This window comes from Thermobia domestica, chromosome 9 (genome assembly GCF_964235325.1).
Source record: "Thermobia domestica chromosome 9, izTheDome1.hap1.1, whole genome shotgun sequence".
Classification (NCBI taxonomy): Eukaryota; Metazoa; Arthropoda; class Insecta; order Zygentoma; family Lepismatidae; genus Thermobia; species Thermobia domestica.
The window spans coordinates 13,664,421-13,679,015 of record NC_137462.1 but is presented as its reverse complement, the minus strand read 5'-3'; the positions used below and the strand labels follow the sequence as shown (position 1 = coordinate 13,679,015).

General features: G+C 34.7%; 1 protein-coding gene across 1 annotated transcript in view; it reads left to right on the top strand.

Annotated features, from left to right (window-relative positions):
- Positions 1 to 13,572, top strand: part of LOC145694424 (FGGY carbohydrate kinase domain-containing protein) — a 231,656-nt gene extending 218,084 nt beyond the window's left edge. Inside the window, exons 11-12 of the mRNA XM_081770629.1 lie at positions 1,243 to 1,520; positions 6,797 to 13,572. Of these exons, the coding sequence (XP_081626755.1) occupies positions 1,243 to 1,520; positions 6,797 to 6,881 (363 nt within the window). The 3' untranslated portion in view covers positions 6,882 to 13,572. The remainder of the gene's footprint in view (positions 1 to 1,242; positions 1,521 to 6,796) is intronic.
- Positions 13,573 to 14,595: the final 1,023 nt, after the last annotated feature.

The window sequence follows — 14,595 nt, the reverse complement described above, 5'->3', positions numbered from 1 at the left end:
GCGTCTTCTGACTCTTCCCAAAAATTAAAACCGTGCTTAAAGGAAAACGTTTGGACACCATTCCTGACATTGAAATGGTCACGACAGAACAGCTGAACGCCCTTTCAAAATAAGCCTTACAGAAACACTTCCAGTCATGAATTCAATGTTGGGATAAGTGCATTGCTACCCAAGGACAGTAATGTTAAGAAGATTAAATCAAATTCCATGTAAGCTTATTACATTATTTCTAATAAATTTATTCACCGTATTTTTTGATCATACCTCACATAATGTTGTGTAGTTTTTCACAATTGAATTATTTTTTATCCACACAAAAGGGAATAAAACTTGTTCGGCTTACTTACAGAGGAAAACATAAATTTTATTCCTTAAAAACTATATGGTTCGGTTAAAAGCCGAGCAACTGGTAAGCTTAATTCTATATAAAGGAGCAACATTCTGATTTTGATCTTACCATAGCATTATACCTAGGTAGATCACAAAAATGGCACATAAATTATTTAAATATTTTGAATTTCTTATTACAAATTCCGTTATGTACGTCTTTTATAACATTTTGTATATGATCATGAAGTCATAAATTAAAACTCATTGTAACCTCCAGGTCTCTTATTGAATATATTCTTAATTATTACAACCAATTTATACATGCACCTTTCATTCCAATTTTAGATATGTACAGTCATGTCCAAAATGAACGTCGCATGTCTATAAATATGTTTTTCTAGGAATATAATTTATTAACAATTTCGCTCAGTATTTCTTATAATGTTAGTATGCATAATCGGTAAAGACATATATGTGGTAAATATCATCTCAAAAGAGCAGTAAATAAGAACAATATAACGAAAAAACCTTTCTTGTCCATTTAGCAACATTTTGTTTTATTCATTCTAATTTTCGTATTTATAATTCTTTTCCTATGAAATTTACCACAAATATACATTTCCCGATTATACACATAGTAACAGTATTAAAAGTACCCTGCAAAATCATTATCAAATTATATTCCCACAACAAGACAGTTATACATATGCGACAATCATTTTGGACATGACTACACTTTAAATAATAACACTTTCTCAAATTCTATAGTTGTTATCTAAACTCCATTTGAATATTTCAGTGGGATTATCCTGTATCAACGTATGTTTGTACCAATTGTAGAAACACGTACTTAGTATCTCATTAGAAGAGGCAATACCTTATAACATTTGCATCTTTAAACCTTTGTTTTAGTATGGGACCAAGCATATTATTGATGTGCTACAAAAAGCTGGCCATAGAATTGAATCAGTTCTTATGTGCGGTGGCCTCAGTAAGAATCCACTGTTTGTCCAGACACAAGCTGATGTTTTAGGAATGCCTGTACTATGCCCAGAAGAGGAAGATTCCGTACTCATTGGAGCAGCAATTCTTGGGGCGTGTGCGGCTCGAGCGTTCGCCAATATGGATACAGCAATTAGGCAAATGGGAGGAAAGGCCAAAGTTATCTATCCACAAAATAAAGAGAAAAAGTAAGTAATTCTTGTGTAGAAGGAAATAACTTATGTATAATACGAGGGATGATCAAAAAGTAAGGTTACAAAGCCTGCAGTGAAACGTATATATATTTTATTTCATACAACCAATACAGCCAACATATGATACATATATTATTAGGTTATTTTTCGACATAGTCTCCATGTCGGTTGAGGCACTTGTCGCATCGTGGGATGAGTTTGAAGATTCTGTGACGATGTGCAGGTCTCTTTCTGTTTACTTCGCTCGTTAAATTCCACATAATGTAGAGAATTGCTCACGCTATTTCTTTAGCGGTCGTCACGAAAGAAATATAATTAAATTACCCCATGATTTTCATGGGAAAAGTGGATTAATCTAGGGGGATGACAACATTATTTATAAAAAGTAAGTTTATTACATAACTAAAATGGTAATATACAACAACATTTAATTGAGTAATTCACAAGACTTATTTGATATCTGATAGTTCATTTGATAGTTTTATACCTTCATATAGATCGATTAACAGGAAAGTTATTCAGATGTTTAAGTTATTGGAGATGGAAGATGCAATACGAATACGCGACAACGGATCTTAATCTTGAAAGTTTTACTGTGGGTAGACAGAACATTTTGAAGTACTACATGACATCTCTAAACTTGAAATTACTGATGCAACAAGTGCTCGTACATACCTTATAGGAGTAGTCTTGTAACTCGTAGAACTTTGACGATAATTGTCAGCTCACAACCTGCGTCTCGAATCTCGATTCTCGTATCTCCGAAGCTCCGAATGAATAATTTGAGACCTTGAGGTCCCTTTTTATTATTTTGCGAGGGACACACCCAAACCTCGTATCAGTCAATTTATCCGTTTGCACCAGATCCACAAATATGAAAACTTATTGCTCTTTTGCCTTCTTATTGGCTCTTAACAAGGGCCGCACCCAGGATACATGGCATGACACACATGTACACACGTGCACTGTCACAGCCGAAAGAATTCAATAGCATGATTTCTAGACTTATCCATAGATTCTTAACTATTTAACCAATTTCCGCACATTAATGCGGCGTCACGTTGTCAAAATCATGGTTATACATCCTGTATGATGACTATGAATAACCTTCGACAAGTAAACTTCCTACAAAATTGCGCAGCGAAAGCAACATCAGTCACATTCAGAAAGTTTTACGTATTTTCTTTTTCTGTTACTAGCTTGTGGCAAGACAAGATAGAAAAATGTCTTTTAAAATGCATATTAATTCAAAATGATCTTTTCAATTCCTTCAATAAAGAGCGATGTAACCATATTTTTGGATTAAGCGTCACAATTCCTTCCTGGTACAAGTCATGTCCTTGCGTCCTCAGCCACGTTGTCATGAAATGTTTCACCTCCTCGTCTGAAGCGAAGCGACGGGCTCCTAGGTAGTCCTTCAAGTGCGGGAACAGATGAAAGTTTCAACGAGGTCCGCACTGTAGTCGATGGTGTCCCAAGCGAAACTGCTTCAACAACGTGGTGGTCTTCTGGGGGCTGTATGCTGGGTTGGCAACTGCGCTCCTCGTCGCTGCACCACTTTGCGACACGCCGAGGAGACATTGCAGTCTCTTCGTAAACTTCTAACAGCAGCCGCTAAATTTCAGCCGCGGTTACATGTTTCGCCCATAGAAATCGAGCGGACTTCTTCGCGAGACCAATTTTCCAACGAGTCACCATTTGTGTTTTACCTACAACTACCGCCGTAGATGGCGGGTGGCTGAAATTTCATAGTTGCCAACTCCATGTATTACAATTGCCGCACAATCCGCCGGCCTTGTAACCTTAGTTTTTGATTCTCCCTCGTACAAATTTTCATTTTTACATACTAATTTTTAATAATAAATAATGTATGTGTGGGTGCAATCACCTTTTCGCATAGAAAGAAGACTCCTAGGGTTACCAGTTTTTGTACAGAGATAAATCTCCACTAGGTCTAATTGCGTACGAAATCCTTTTTTTCGATTTTCGACCTGGGTGGGGGGTGGAAATGTATGCACGTTACTCGCTTTTTCTAAGAACGCTCTGACTGTATGCAATCTATTTTACGTCTCTGTTGTGCTGGCTTACATAACAACAGAGAATAAATATCCTAGATAAGAGTAAGAACATTCTGTTTCGTCTCCTTCTATCCAGGTTCTTAACTAACAAGTAACACATCGCTTGTTTGCACACATATCCTAAAAGACCCAGTCCTAATTAAGATGCATATGGATTCCCAGTGTCAGTCAGTAATGGGTTAACATAGGAATCTATAAAAAAAAATACAATATCTAGTCATTTCCTTGACGTATCTTTCTGTTGACCTGAATATAGTGTAATGCTGTGGACGAAGACTCGTCCAAAGAATCTGCATTTCCCAAAATGATCCGAAGAGTTTGACTGGAATATGTATAGCAGTTACCTTTGGCAGCATATGGAAAAGAGAGAAAAAAATGAAGACATAAAAATAACCTTAAACCCGCAGATGTTGATTTCAAGAAGAGGCTGATTCCTGGAGGATGTACAGGGAAGGTTCAACCATTGGATGTGCGCTTCTTCAAGCAGTAACTACAAGTTATTCATCCCCTGCGTAACTGACACACTGGTGTTGAGTGATGTGAACATCTAGCACCGTGACCGATTCCTGGCATTGTAGTCGTTCACAATCTATAAGTTGAGCGCTCCCGGACTCAGAAACTTGATTTGGTACGCTTTCTACAAAGCTAGTTATTTGGACTAAGCACCGGGAATGTGGATTTCCTCCGACGATTATTCAAGAGTGACACGTGTTCCGAGTGTAATGACTTAGCTTTTGTCAGATGTGGACATTGTGAGCAACCTTTCCTTGCTTCTGATGCTCTTGTTTCTCGATCTACACATTGATTGTTCTCTGTAAATGCTTCCAACATGACTTCAATAACAATCCTTTGGTTTAAACGAAAGTCAGTCTTATTTGTTTGAATACTATCTTCCAGTTGCCTCCCATGCTTTATAGATAGTATGGTCTCTAAGTATTATATTACATAAGGTTAGCAGAAAGAGACATCAAGGAAATGCTGTATTTCATATGAAATCTTATGTTAAATTTACAGCCCCCTAACTCCCGAACCCATTGCTAACTGACGCTGGAATTTTCTATGCATCTTTATTAGGACTGGTTCTTTCGCATATGTGTCGCATTCTGCCATTTCAGATTCAAAGGAGCGAAGTGTTACTTGTAAGACCCGGCAATGACGACAGATAGTTCATAAGCTTATAATAAAATCAAAGTATTTTTATTCTTTTACCTTGTTTGAGTGTGTTGAGGAGCTTGAAGTATGTTAGATATTCTTCTTTCCTTCTGTTTTTTTTTTCCTTTTCTATCTACTAACTTCTATCTTTCGGTGGGAATATATAATTAATAAAGCTGTAGAAACACTAGAAATAATGAAGGTAAACTTGAAAAGCACTGAACTTGAACGTGAATGAAATGAAATGAAATGAAATTTTGAGTTTTACGTCCCACGGTTATGCCGGTTAGGCTAAAGGAGACGGTGATAATGAGTAATGAATGAAATGGTGGAATGAAGAAAGTGGGAGGAAACGGGAGAACCCCGAGAAAACCCACGCACACGGTGTTTGTCCACCACAAAGTTCACTTGGCGGGAGCAGGGTTTGAACCCGAGACCCCTAGCACCAGAGGTGAACGCTCTACCACTGAGCCACCGCGGCCCCAATTGAACGTGAATGAGGTGCCATCTTTTTTTTTTTTCCTAGGATATATAAAGCAATGGGCTGTGTGTTTTTTTTTTTTTTCTAATTTCCTTTACATTTTCGTGAAAAATAAAGATTGCAGACAATTTTCTTTCTTATTTCCTTTTATTTTTCCTACTTTCCTTCATAATTTCATGGAAAAATAAAGATTGCAGGCAATTTATTTATTATTTCCTTTTATTTTTCCCGATTTCCTTCACATTTTTGTGAAACATAAAGATTGCAGGCAATTTCTTTATTGTCTCCCTTTACTTTTCCTAATTTCCTTTACATTTTCATGAAGAATAAAGATTACAGACAATTTCTTTGTTACTTCCTTTCATTTTCCTAATTTCCTTTACATTTTCGTAAAAAAAATAAAGATAGCAGGCAATTACTTTTTTATTTCCTTTTATTTTTCCTAATTTCCTTTACATTTTCGTGAAAAATAAAGATAGCAGGCAATTACTTTGTTATTTCCTTTTATTTTTCATTTCCTTCACATTTTCGTGATAAATAAAGATTGCAGCCAATTTCTTTGTTATTTTCTTGTATTTTTCTTAATTTTCTTTACACTTTCGTGAAAAATAAAGATTGCAGCCAATTTCTTTGTTATTTTGTTTTATTTTTCCTAATTTCCTTTACATTTTCGTGAAAAATAAAGATAGCAGGCAATTATTTTGTTATTTCCTTGTATTTTTCCTAATTTCCTTCACATTTTCGTGATAAATAAAGATTGCAGCCAATTTCTTTGTTATTTCCTTGTATTTTTCCTAATTTCCTTCACATTTTCGTAAAAAATAAAGATTGCAGCCAATTTCTTTGTTATTTCCTTTTATTTTTCCTAATTTCTTTCACATTTTCGTGAAAAATAAAGATAGCAGGCAATTACTTTGTTATTTCCTTTTATTTTTCCTAATTTCCTTCACATTTTCGTGATAAATAAAGATAGCAGGCAATTACTTTATTTCCTTTTATTTTTCCTAATTTCCTTCACATTTTCATAAAAAAAAATAAAGATTGCAGCCAATTTCTTTGTTATTTCCTTTTATTTTTCCTAATTTCCTTCACATTTTCGTGAAAAATAAAGATTGCAGCCAATTTCTTTGTTACTTTGTTTTATTTTTCCTAATTTCCTTTACATTTTCCTGAAAAATAAAGATGACAGCTCATTCATTGTTAAACTTTAGTGTTTTTAAAGTTTAGTTTCAATAGTTTTGCAGCTTCTACCGGTTTCACTAATTATTTATTTCTACGGAGAGGAGATAAGTTTCTTTATTGTACACCAGAAGAAAAAGAAGATTATATAATTAGGAATTAAACCAAAAAGAAAATGGTATAAATAGCAACTAACAGCAGCCAGTCACTGAAATTTTCCAGACTTCAAACATCAGAGTGCAATTAAACAAGATAGTGTACATATCAGTCGGGTTACTATTTCTTATGTCGTTATTCCAATGGTAGATATTGCTTTCAGAACAAATTACAAATATACTATAATCAAAATGCTTTCACTTTTTTTTTTTTTTATTTTCCAGATACCATGATAGAAAGTATAAAGTCTTCTTAAAAATGTTAGAAGATCAGAAAAGCTACAAGAATATAATGTGCGAAGATGATTGAGTACAAAATGCGAATTATTTTAAAATTGAGTCTCATAAATAATTAAAACGAAATACCAAACACCCAATTATACTCAACGATACGGAAGAAGTGTAAACAGCTATATATAAAGTGAATATACTGAATATGTTAGTACTATTGCATGAGGCAAATGTGCCATACTATTAGTTTCTGTATATCATATCCTATATGTGATGTTGTGTCTAACAATTTTGCCTATTTTTGTTAATTATTGCAAATGCTCGTATTGCCATTTTGTATAATCTTTTATTTTGTATAATCTTGTATATTCTGGTTCCGCTCATGCATCAATTATTGAAGACTTTTTTATATCTGTTGTAGAATTTGTTAGTCTTTAAAACTGTAAAAGATGATGCAAACATCATCTTGTTATCAATGTTTGAAGATATTATTTTCAACAAATTTCATAAAGGTTATTTTTATAAAGCTCATAATGAAAGAAAATTTATTTTTAATGTTTATTTTTTCACAAAATACTATTCCTGTATATATATCAAAATAAAATTTGTATTAAAATTGTTTATGTAAGTGAATGTATGATAACATAAACTTCGTGACTATTGAATAATCACATGAATTTAACGTTAGAATTTAGTTCCGGAAATTTACAAGCAAGAACTCAAAAATTCCTGAACTTCAGGAATAGAAACCCTGAAGTACAATATTATAAATTTAAATCTCAGGAATTTAAGTCTACAAAATCAACCCTTGTGATTCCAGGATTCGAAATTCATATCGTGGAATTTTAGGATTAGAAATCCAAACCTTGGAATTTAGTGATTAGACACTCGAACTTCGATTTTGATATTAAGAATTCAAATCGCGAGACTTTAGGGATTATAACTCACATCCACAGGATATCAATATTGGAAAACCAAACCTAGCGATTCCGGGAATCTGAACTGAAATTAGAGGATTGTGGTGTTAGAAACTCAAACCTTGTGATTTTAGGATTAGATACTCAAATATCAATTTGAGGATGGGGAACTTATTTTCGGGGATTTCAGAATTAGAAGTCAATTCCCAGGATTTCGAAACTAGGAAATCAAAACCCTAGGATTTCAGGATTTGGAATGCAAATAATCCTAGGATTTCAGTCTTTAATGGCTTCTACCAGTAATAAGCTGGCTAATGAAAATAATATTTTATTATTTTTTCTTAACATCAAATTTATTATTGTATATACTATTATTAGATGATAACGTAGTCTCGTAATCCCGACACTGTTTAATTTCATAATTCTAACAATTCAACCCTCCGAGTCCTGGCCTGGCATTTGATTTATTACATTAGTGATATTGATAGAAATCTTTGTACTTTGTTTCTATATAAGAAACTTACTCGATCAAAAATATTTCATAAAACTACCACTTCTATGTCCAAAAACATAAAAGAATTTGAATCGTAACATTAGCACATTAAAGTTAGATAAATTTAGAAAAAAAATGATACCAAACATGTTTCAAACTTAAGCTTATCATTGTGTATCTGTATACAGGGTGAGGCAAAAAAATGTTAACATTAAATGCGGGTTTACTCACGTCAAATTACAAGGCAAGGATTTGGTTACAGGGTTTCAGTTTGGCACCCATCCCGCTCAATGTACTTATGGAGTGTGTCCATTGTTGATTGTATGGTCCTTTGGGCCATTTGGACAGGGATAGCAGCGATGACATGAGTGATGCAGTGCTTCAGGTCGTCCAAGTTGCTAGGTTAGCTGGCATACACACCATCGTTGACCATGTCCCAAAAGCACAAATCACATGGCGTTTGGTCGGGGGAACGTGCTGGCCATGGAAGAGGACCACCTCTATCAATCTAACATTTACCGAACGTGTCGTTCAGTTAATCCCGAACTGTTTGACTGTAATTGGCAGGGGCGCCATCTCGCTGAAAGTACCCTCACTGGAGAATGGTAAGTGGCGCGTTCTCCTCCATGAACGTGCTGAGGATTGTAAGGTAATTCTCTCCTCTGACTCTCTCTTCTTCAAAAAACGACGGGTCCAAACACTCCAAATTTGCTCACTGCACATCAAACGTACACCTTGGGGGAATCCCGCATGTTGAACTTCCTGCGGGTGCTCTGTCGCACAGATGACACAGTTGTGTTTGTTCATTCAACCACTAATGTGGAATGTTGCTTCGTCAAAAGACATGAACAGAATGTTCGGCTCTATGCGCACCATTTCCAAGATAATTTGTACAGCATTCACACGTGCTTGCTTGCTTGTCCGCGTTTGTGAGATGCTACACAATCTGCAAGTGGTATGGCTTCATTCCTAAATCATGGTGTAAAATTCTAACCACTGACCTTTGAGAAATATTAGTCTCTAGAGAAAGTCTGCGCGAGGACTTGGTTGGGCTGACTACCATCGCTCTCTGGATGAGGATGATATTCTCTTCAGTTCGGACAGATCTCTTTCTACCACTGTTTCCCTTGCATTCGTTTTGAACGGACTCCGTCCTTACAAACTTCTCGTAGATCCTACGAATTGTCAGGCGCGAAGGTGCGTTCCGTCCGGTCCAAGGCCATGAATTTTTCTTGTACGATGCTTGGGGACTCAAAAATCTCCATCCAGCCAGCTATTTTCCTTCCTTCCTCAGTGGAATATCGGCACGATATGGTTTAATCTAAAAAGAAAAAAGACACCCATTTAATATGAACATCTTTTTGATTCATCAATTATATAAACTAAAATACCCTTTTACTTTTTCTAATGCACTCATGCAAGATTTAGATAATAACATTACGATCAGCAGGGGTATCATTACATAAAATTTTGCATCAATACAACACAAATTTTATTTTAGTTTGCGGTAATCGGTATTAATCGGTATAGCATATCGATTTTGTGAATTTGTGGTAGTGTCAACACAAATTTTGCTTTTTGCGACCGTATTGCATATTGATACAAAAATCGTCGTTTGCGACAGCTAGCTTTGCAAATGTTTTCACTCACCAGGAAAAAAAATTGATAGGCGAAAAATTTCCTTTTGTTGTTTCCTTATTACACATAAATTTACTAAATTCTGCAAAGAAAGGCTAAATAAATTTCCTATTTTTTTTTTAAAGAAAGGCTAAGTAAATTTACTAAATTCTGCAAAGAAAGGCTAAATAAATATATAGAGGCCTCCTAATAAATTACTTTAATTACAGTAAGGCATGCAAACTTAACTTTTGTCATGATTCTTATGTTTTTATATTTCTTTAAATCTATTACGGAGATTTATTGGAAATATTATTTTCCACACATTCCCTCGTCAATGTATTTTTTTATTACAGATCAGGATAATAAGTTTTCATTGGCTATAGGGCACTTTGTCTTGAAGTAAATCCCTCATATGAGTAAACTCCTAAGTTTTGGTCTTTATCATTTAAACTAAATTATAGTCGGCACTTTGATATATATGTATATTGTCCTTCCGTTATGATTACATGGTGTCATTCGATGTGTTTTTGTTACTAGAAGTTTTCAAAAAAAATACGTATCTACTAAAATAAGCATTTTTTTTTTGATGTTTCTAAATTAACTGATGTGTCTCAGTAAAGTAAGATTTATTAATTTTATTTTATGCTATATTTTCTGCACTAAATCCTGATACAACTTCCTGTATTCTCGCATACCATCTTGTATAGTAAATAAAAACTGAAGGCACGGTGGCTCAGTGGTATAGCGTTTACCTCTGCTGCGTGGGATCCCTTTGGTTCGATCCCCGGTCAAGTAACAACATTATGTCCATGAGTTTTCTCGCGGTTCTTCCGTTTCCTACCACATTCTTATTCCGTCCATTATTCCATCATCATTCACTTGCCTTAGTCAACCGTCTCTCTCAGCCTAAAAGGTACATAATCGTTGGGCCTTTAACCGAAGAAATTCCATTTCTCAAAGTAAATAAAAAGTTATAAATGACTCACTTAGCTGGGCTTAGTCAGGGGTGCCCACAAAGGGGGGGCTATGACGCAAAGTGCGTTATTGAAATATTTGGGGGGGTAAAAATCTGTATAAACATGTTTGAAGGGGTGTAAAAATTAATCGAAAAGAAGATTTTTTTCATGGAAGAACACCTACGGATAGACAATTGGGGGGGTGCGTCATGGACATAAGGGGGGGGCACCACTGGCTTAGTTTATTTTCTGGACGATATTTCGGTTACCCTGCTCTAACCATATTCTGGTTCGATTCAGAAGCTGGTTGAATTCAAAATTTCACTTCCTATGTGAAGAAACTGAATTCTAAAACTAAGTTATAATTTCTAAAGTTTCAGGATAGCAGTTTGTGCAGATATGAAGTGAATACTTTGGATTCAAGTAGTGTGTGTGATTGGGACCAACAAATAGTTAGTTATAGCAGAGTAACCGAAACATCTTCCGGAAAATGAACTGAGCTCCACAGGAATTTATGACTGCGAAATCAAACTTTTGAGATTCCGGGATTCGAAATTCAAATCTTGGAATTTCAGGATTAGAAATCCAACCTTCGGAATTTAGCGATTACACATTCAAACTTTGGTTTCGATATTAAGAATTCAAATCCCGAGTTTTCAGGGTTATAACTCAAATTCCCAGGATATCGATACTGAAAAAAACAAACCCAGCGATTCCAGGATTTTGAACTCAAATTAGAGGATTGTGGTGTTAGAAACTCAAACCTTGTGATTTTAGGATTACATACTCAAATATCAATTTGGGGAAGTAAATTAACGAAATTTCGGAGGCATATGACAGAATTCGAGTAAGTTACTGGAACGAAAAATACAAGGAAAAAGGACAAGGACTGTCGTCAAAAATTGAAATATTTAATAACCTTGTAAAGAAGTGTTCCCCGAGTTGAAAATAATTGCACCAATAATATGTTTTCGAAGTAGAACTGGCTATTAAACTGTGTACGTGATTTAAACAAACATATCAGTGAGCCTACTGAACATCAAAACTAAAGAGTACTTGCGTAATTGTTTAGCATACTAAAAGTTAAAATTTGAAATCACAAGCTTTCAAGCCACGAATGCTCATCGTCGAATGGTAGAGAACCATGAAAGAAAAGCAATATCCATCTGTGAAGCTTCTGACTCCTTGATACTGTAGGAAATCAGAATGCTGTATATCAGAGGAATATCAATTGGCATGTACAAATGACCATGTGAAACCACAGTTAAATAGTCCTGTGTACATTGTATCCAAAATCTTAATACTCAACCTGTTTATCTAGTCCAGAACTTTAATTTCCAGCTTGCCATAGCCTTTTCATTATTTAAACAATATGGGAAAAGAACTGGAAATCTGTAAACAATTGCTCAAAAACCTAAGTGTTTCCATAGTGTTTAAAGCTTTCTTTGTATACTATATTCTAACCTAAAAAATCAATTTAAATACTTATTTTGTATGTGTTGATGAACTATAAAAATATTGCTTAAATACGTTATAGCAACAGTGTTAGGTAACACATTTTTGTTTCATAAAAGGACTGCCACCATAAATAGCTTGTTCCAATTTTAAGTAACAAAGATTCTTTTAAAGGATATACAAGGTGGACATAAAGTCTCTCCCTGATAACAAACATTAACAACAAGAAAACAAAGAATTGTAGAAGCATGCGGTCTGAAAACATCGCTACTTTGATACTTCAAAATTTTGCCAAAGCCTGTGTTGCCATCTACTACAGCTGACCGCAGCGCAACAGTCATTTGTTTGAAAGTGGCATCAGCACAGCAGAAAACGCCGTCTGTGTTGTGGTATCATGAAACAAAATCTCCCGTCATAGTTCAACGAACATTCAGGATAGAGTATGGACAGCAGCCATCTATTAAAAGCATAAAGGAATGGTATAGTAAGTTTATCCAAACAGGAAGTGTTTTAAATTGTGATAGAAGCGGTAGACAGAATGTTAGTGAGGAACGTGTGGAAACTGTTCGTTTTACTTTAACCCGAAGCCCACGGAAATCCTTGCCTTGCGCATCACGTGAACTGGACATCCCGAAGTCAACTGTGTTAAAAATTTTACACAAACACTTGAAGTTATACACATATAAGATGCAGATTATTCATGTGTTAACACAAGAAGACCCTCCCCGACGAGCAAGTTTTGCATGTGACATCGCATGGGCAACTAATGGAGCACTGGAGCACATGTGGAAATTCTCTAAATCATGTAAAAACTTTTTGACTTTTCCTATTATTTACCGCAAACATTATGCTTCTATCGGTCTTACTTTTCTTGTTATTAATGTCTGTTATACGGGAGAGACTTTATGTTCACCCTGCATTTAGAATATTCTTTGGATTTAAATGAGTTTATAGTAACATTCTACACTAGACATTCTGTATCTATTGGTATATTGTAGTTCTATCAAGTTTTTATATTGCATACGAATTGTATTATATGTAAATATATTACCTTTTCCTTTAACAAATACATTCCGATTTTTCTTTGATTTTATTGATTTTTTTTTAAATATTCGAGTTTGTTAAAAGTAGAGAGTTTTTCCTCTATGTGAAAAATTTCAGTCGAAACGTGTGTATGTATATATCGTGAATATATTTTTGTATTTGTTATTTTATAACTTTGGGTATGTGAAAGTATAGACTTTGGTGCTAAAAATATTTGCGAGATACAAAACATATTTTGTAAGATTTCTTTTCTCTCAATAAAGGATTAAATGGTTTTATATTTAATTTTCTATTTCTTCTTTTTTTAATAAATACAACTTAAATCATCCCATGTCGGTTGACTCATGTGTTGCTTTTATAGTTTTTACAGGAAAAGAAAAAAAAATGAAATCTTCGAACTTTACGTCCCACGATTATGCCGGTCAGGCTAAAGGAGGCGATGATGATGAGAAATGAATGAGATGGTGCGAAGAAAATGCGAGGAAACGGAAGAACACCGAGGAAACCCACGCACACGGTGTTTGTCCAGCAGCCAGTTCACTTGGCGCGAGCTGGAATCGAACCAGGGGCCCCATGCACCAGAGGTGAACGCTCTACCACTGAGGCACCACGGCCCGGTACAGAAAAAGAGTTGAAATTAATTCTTCTTCTTCTTCATTACGGCCAATCTACATCTCATCATATAATTGCTTATAATAAACTTTTACTGCACATTTAAACATTAGTAATAGCAACAACTTGCAGCTAGTTTACTTTTATTTTCCGTATTTTCAAATATTGTTACACAATGACAATTATTCCTCCATAAAGGGAGATGAAGGAAGCACGATAATTCACAAAGAACATTATAAAGAAATAATCCTGGTTACATTAAATAGTAAAGATTACATTAAGGTAAGTATCGATTCTTTACCAGACATAGTTAGGAAAGTGAACAAAACTATTTAGTAACCATGACTTTTAGATAAAAATACGGCAAAATAAATGAAAAACTATAATAGTTTTTGAATCAATTACTGATATTTGAATCAATAAAAGCTGAATCAATCTAATATTTTGTACAGGAAGAATCTTGTACTCCAGGAGTGAATGAAATTCTCAATCTTCTTAAATGTTGCTTAAAATATAACATTTTCTCATTCGAAGGTCATATCTATCACCAAGTTGAAGGTTTGGCTATGAGAAACCCACTATGACTATTGTTAGCAAATTTAGTACTTAATATGGTTGCAAGTAAGATTCTGAAAAAAAAAAAAAAAAAAAAAAAACTGGAACTTGGTAAAGTACGCTTTTATAGATATGCAGATT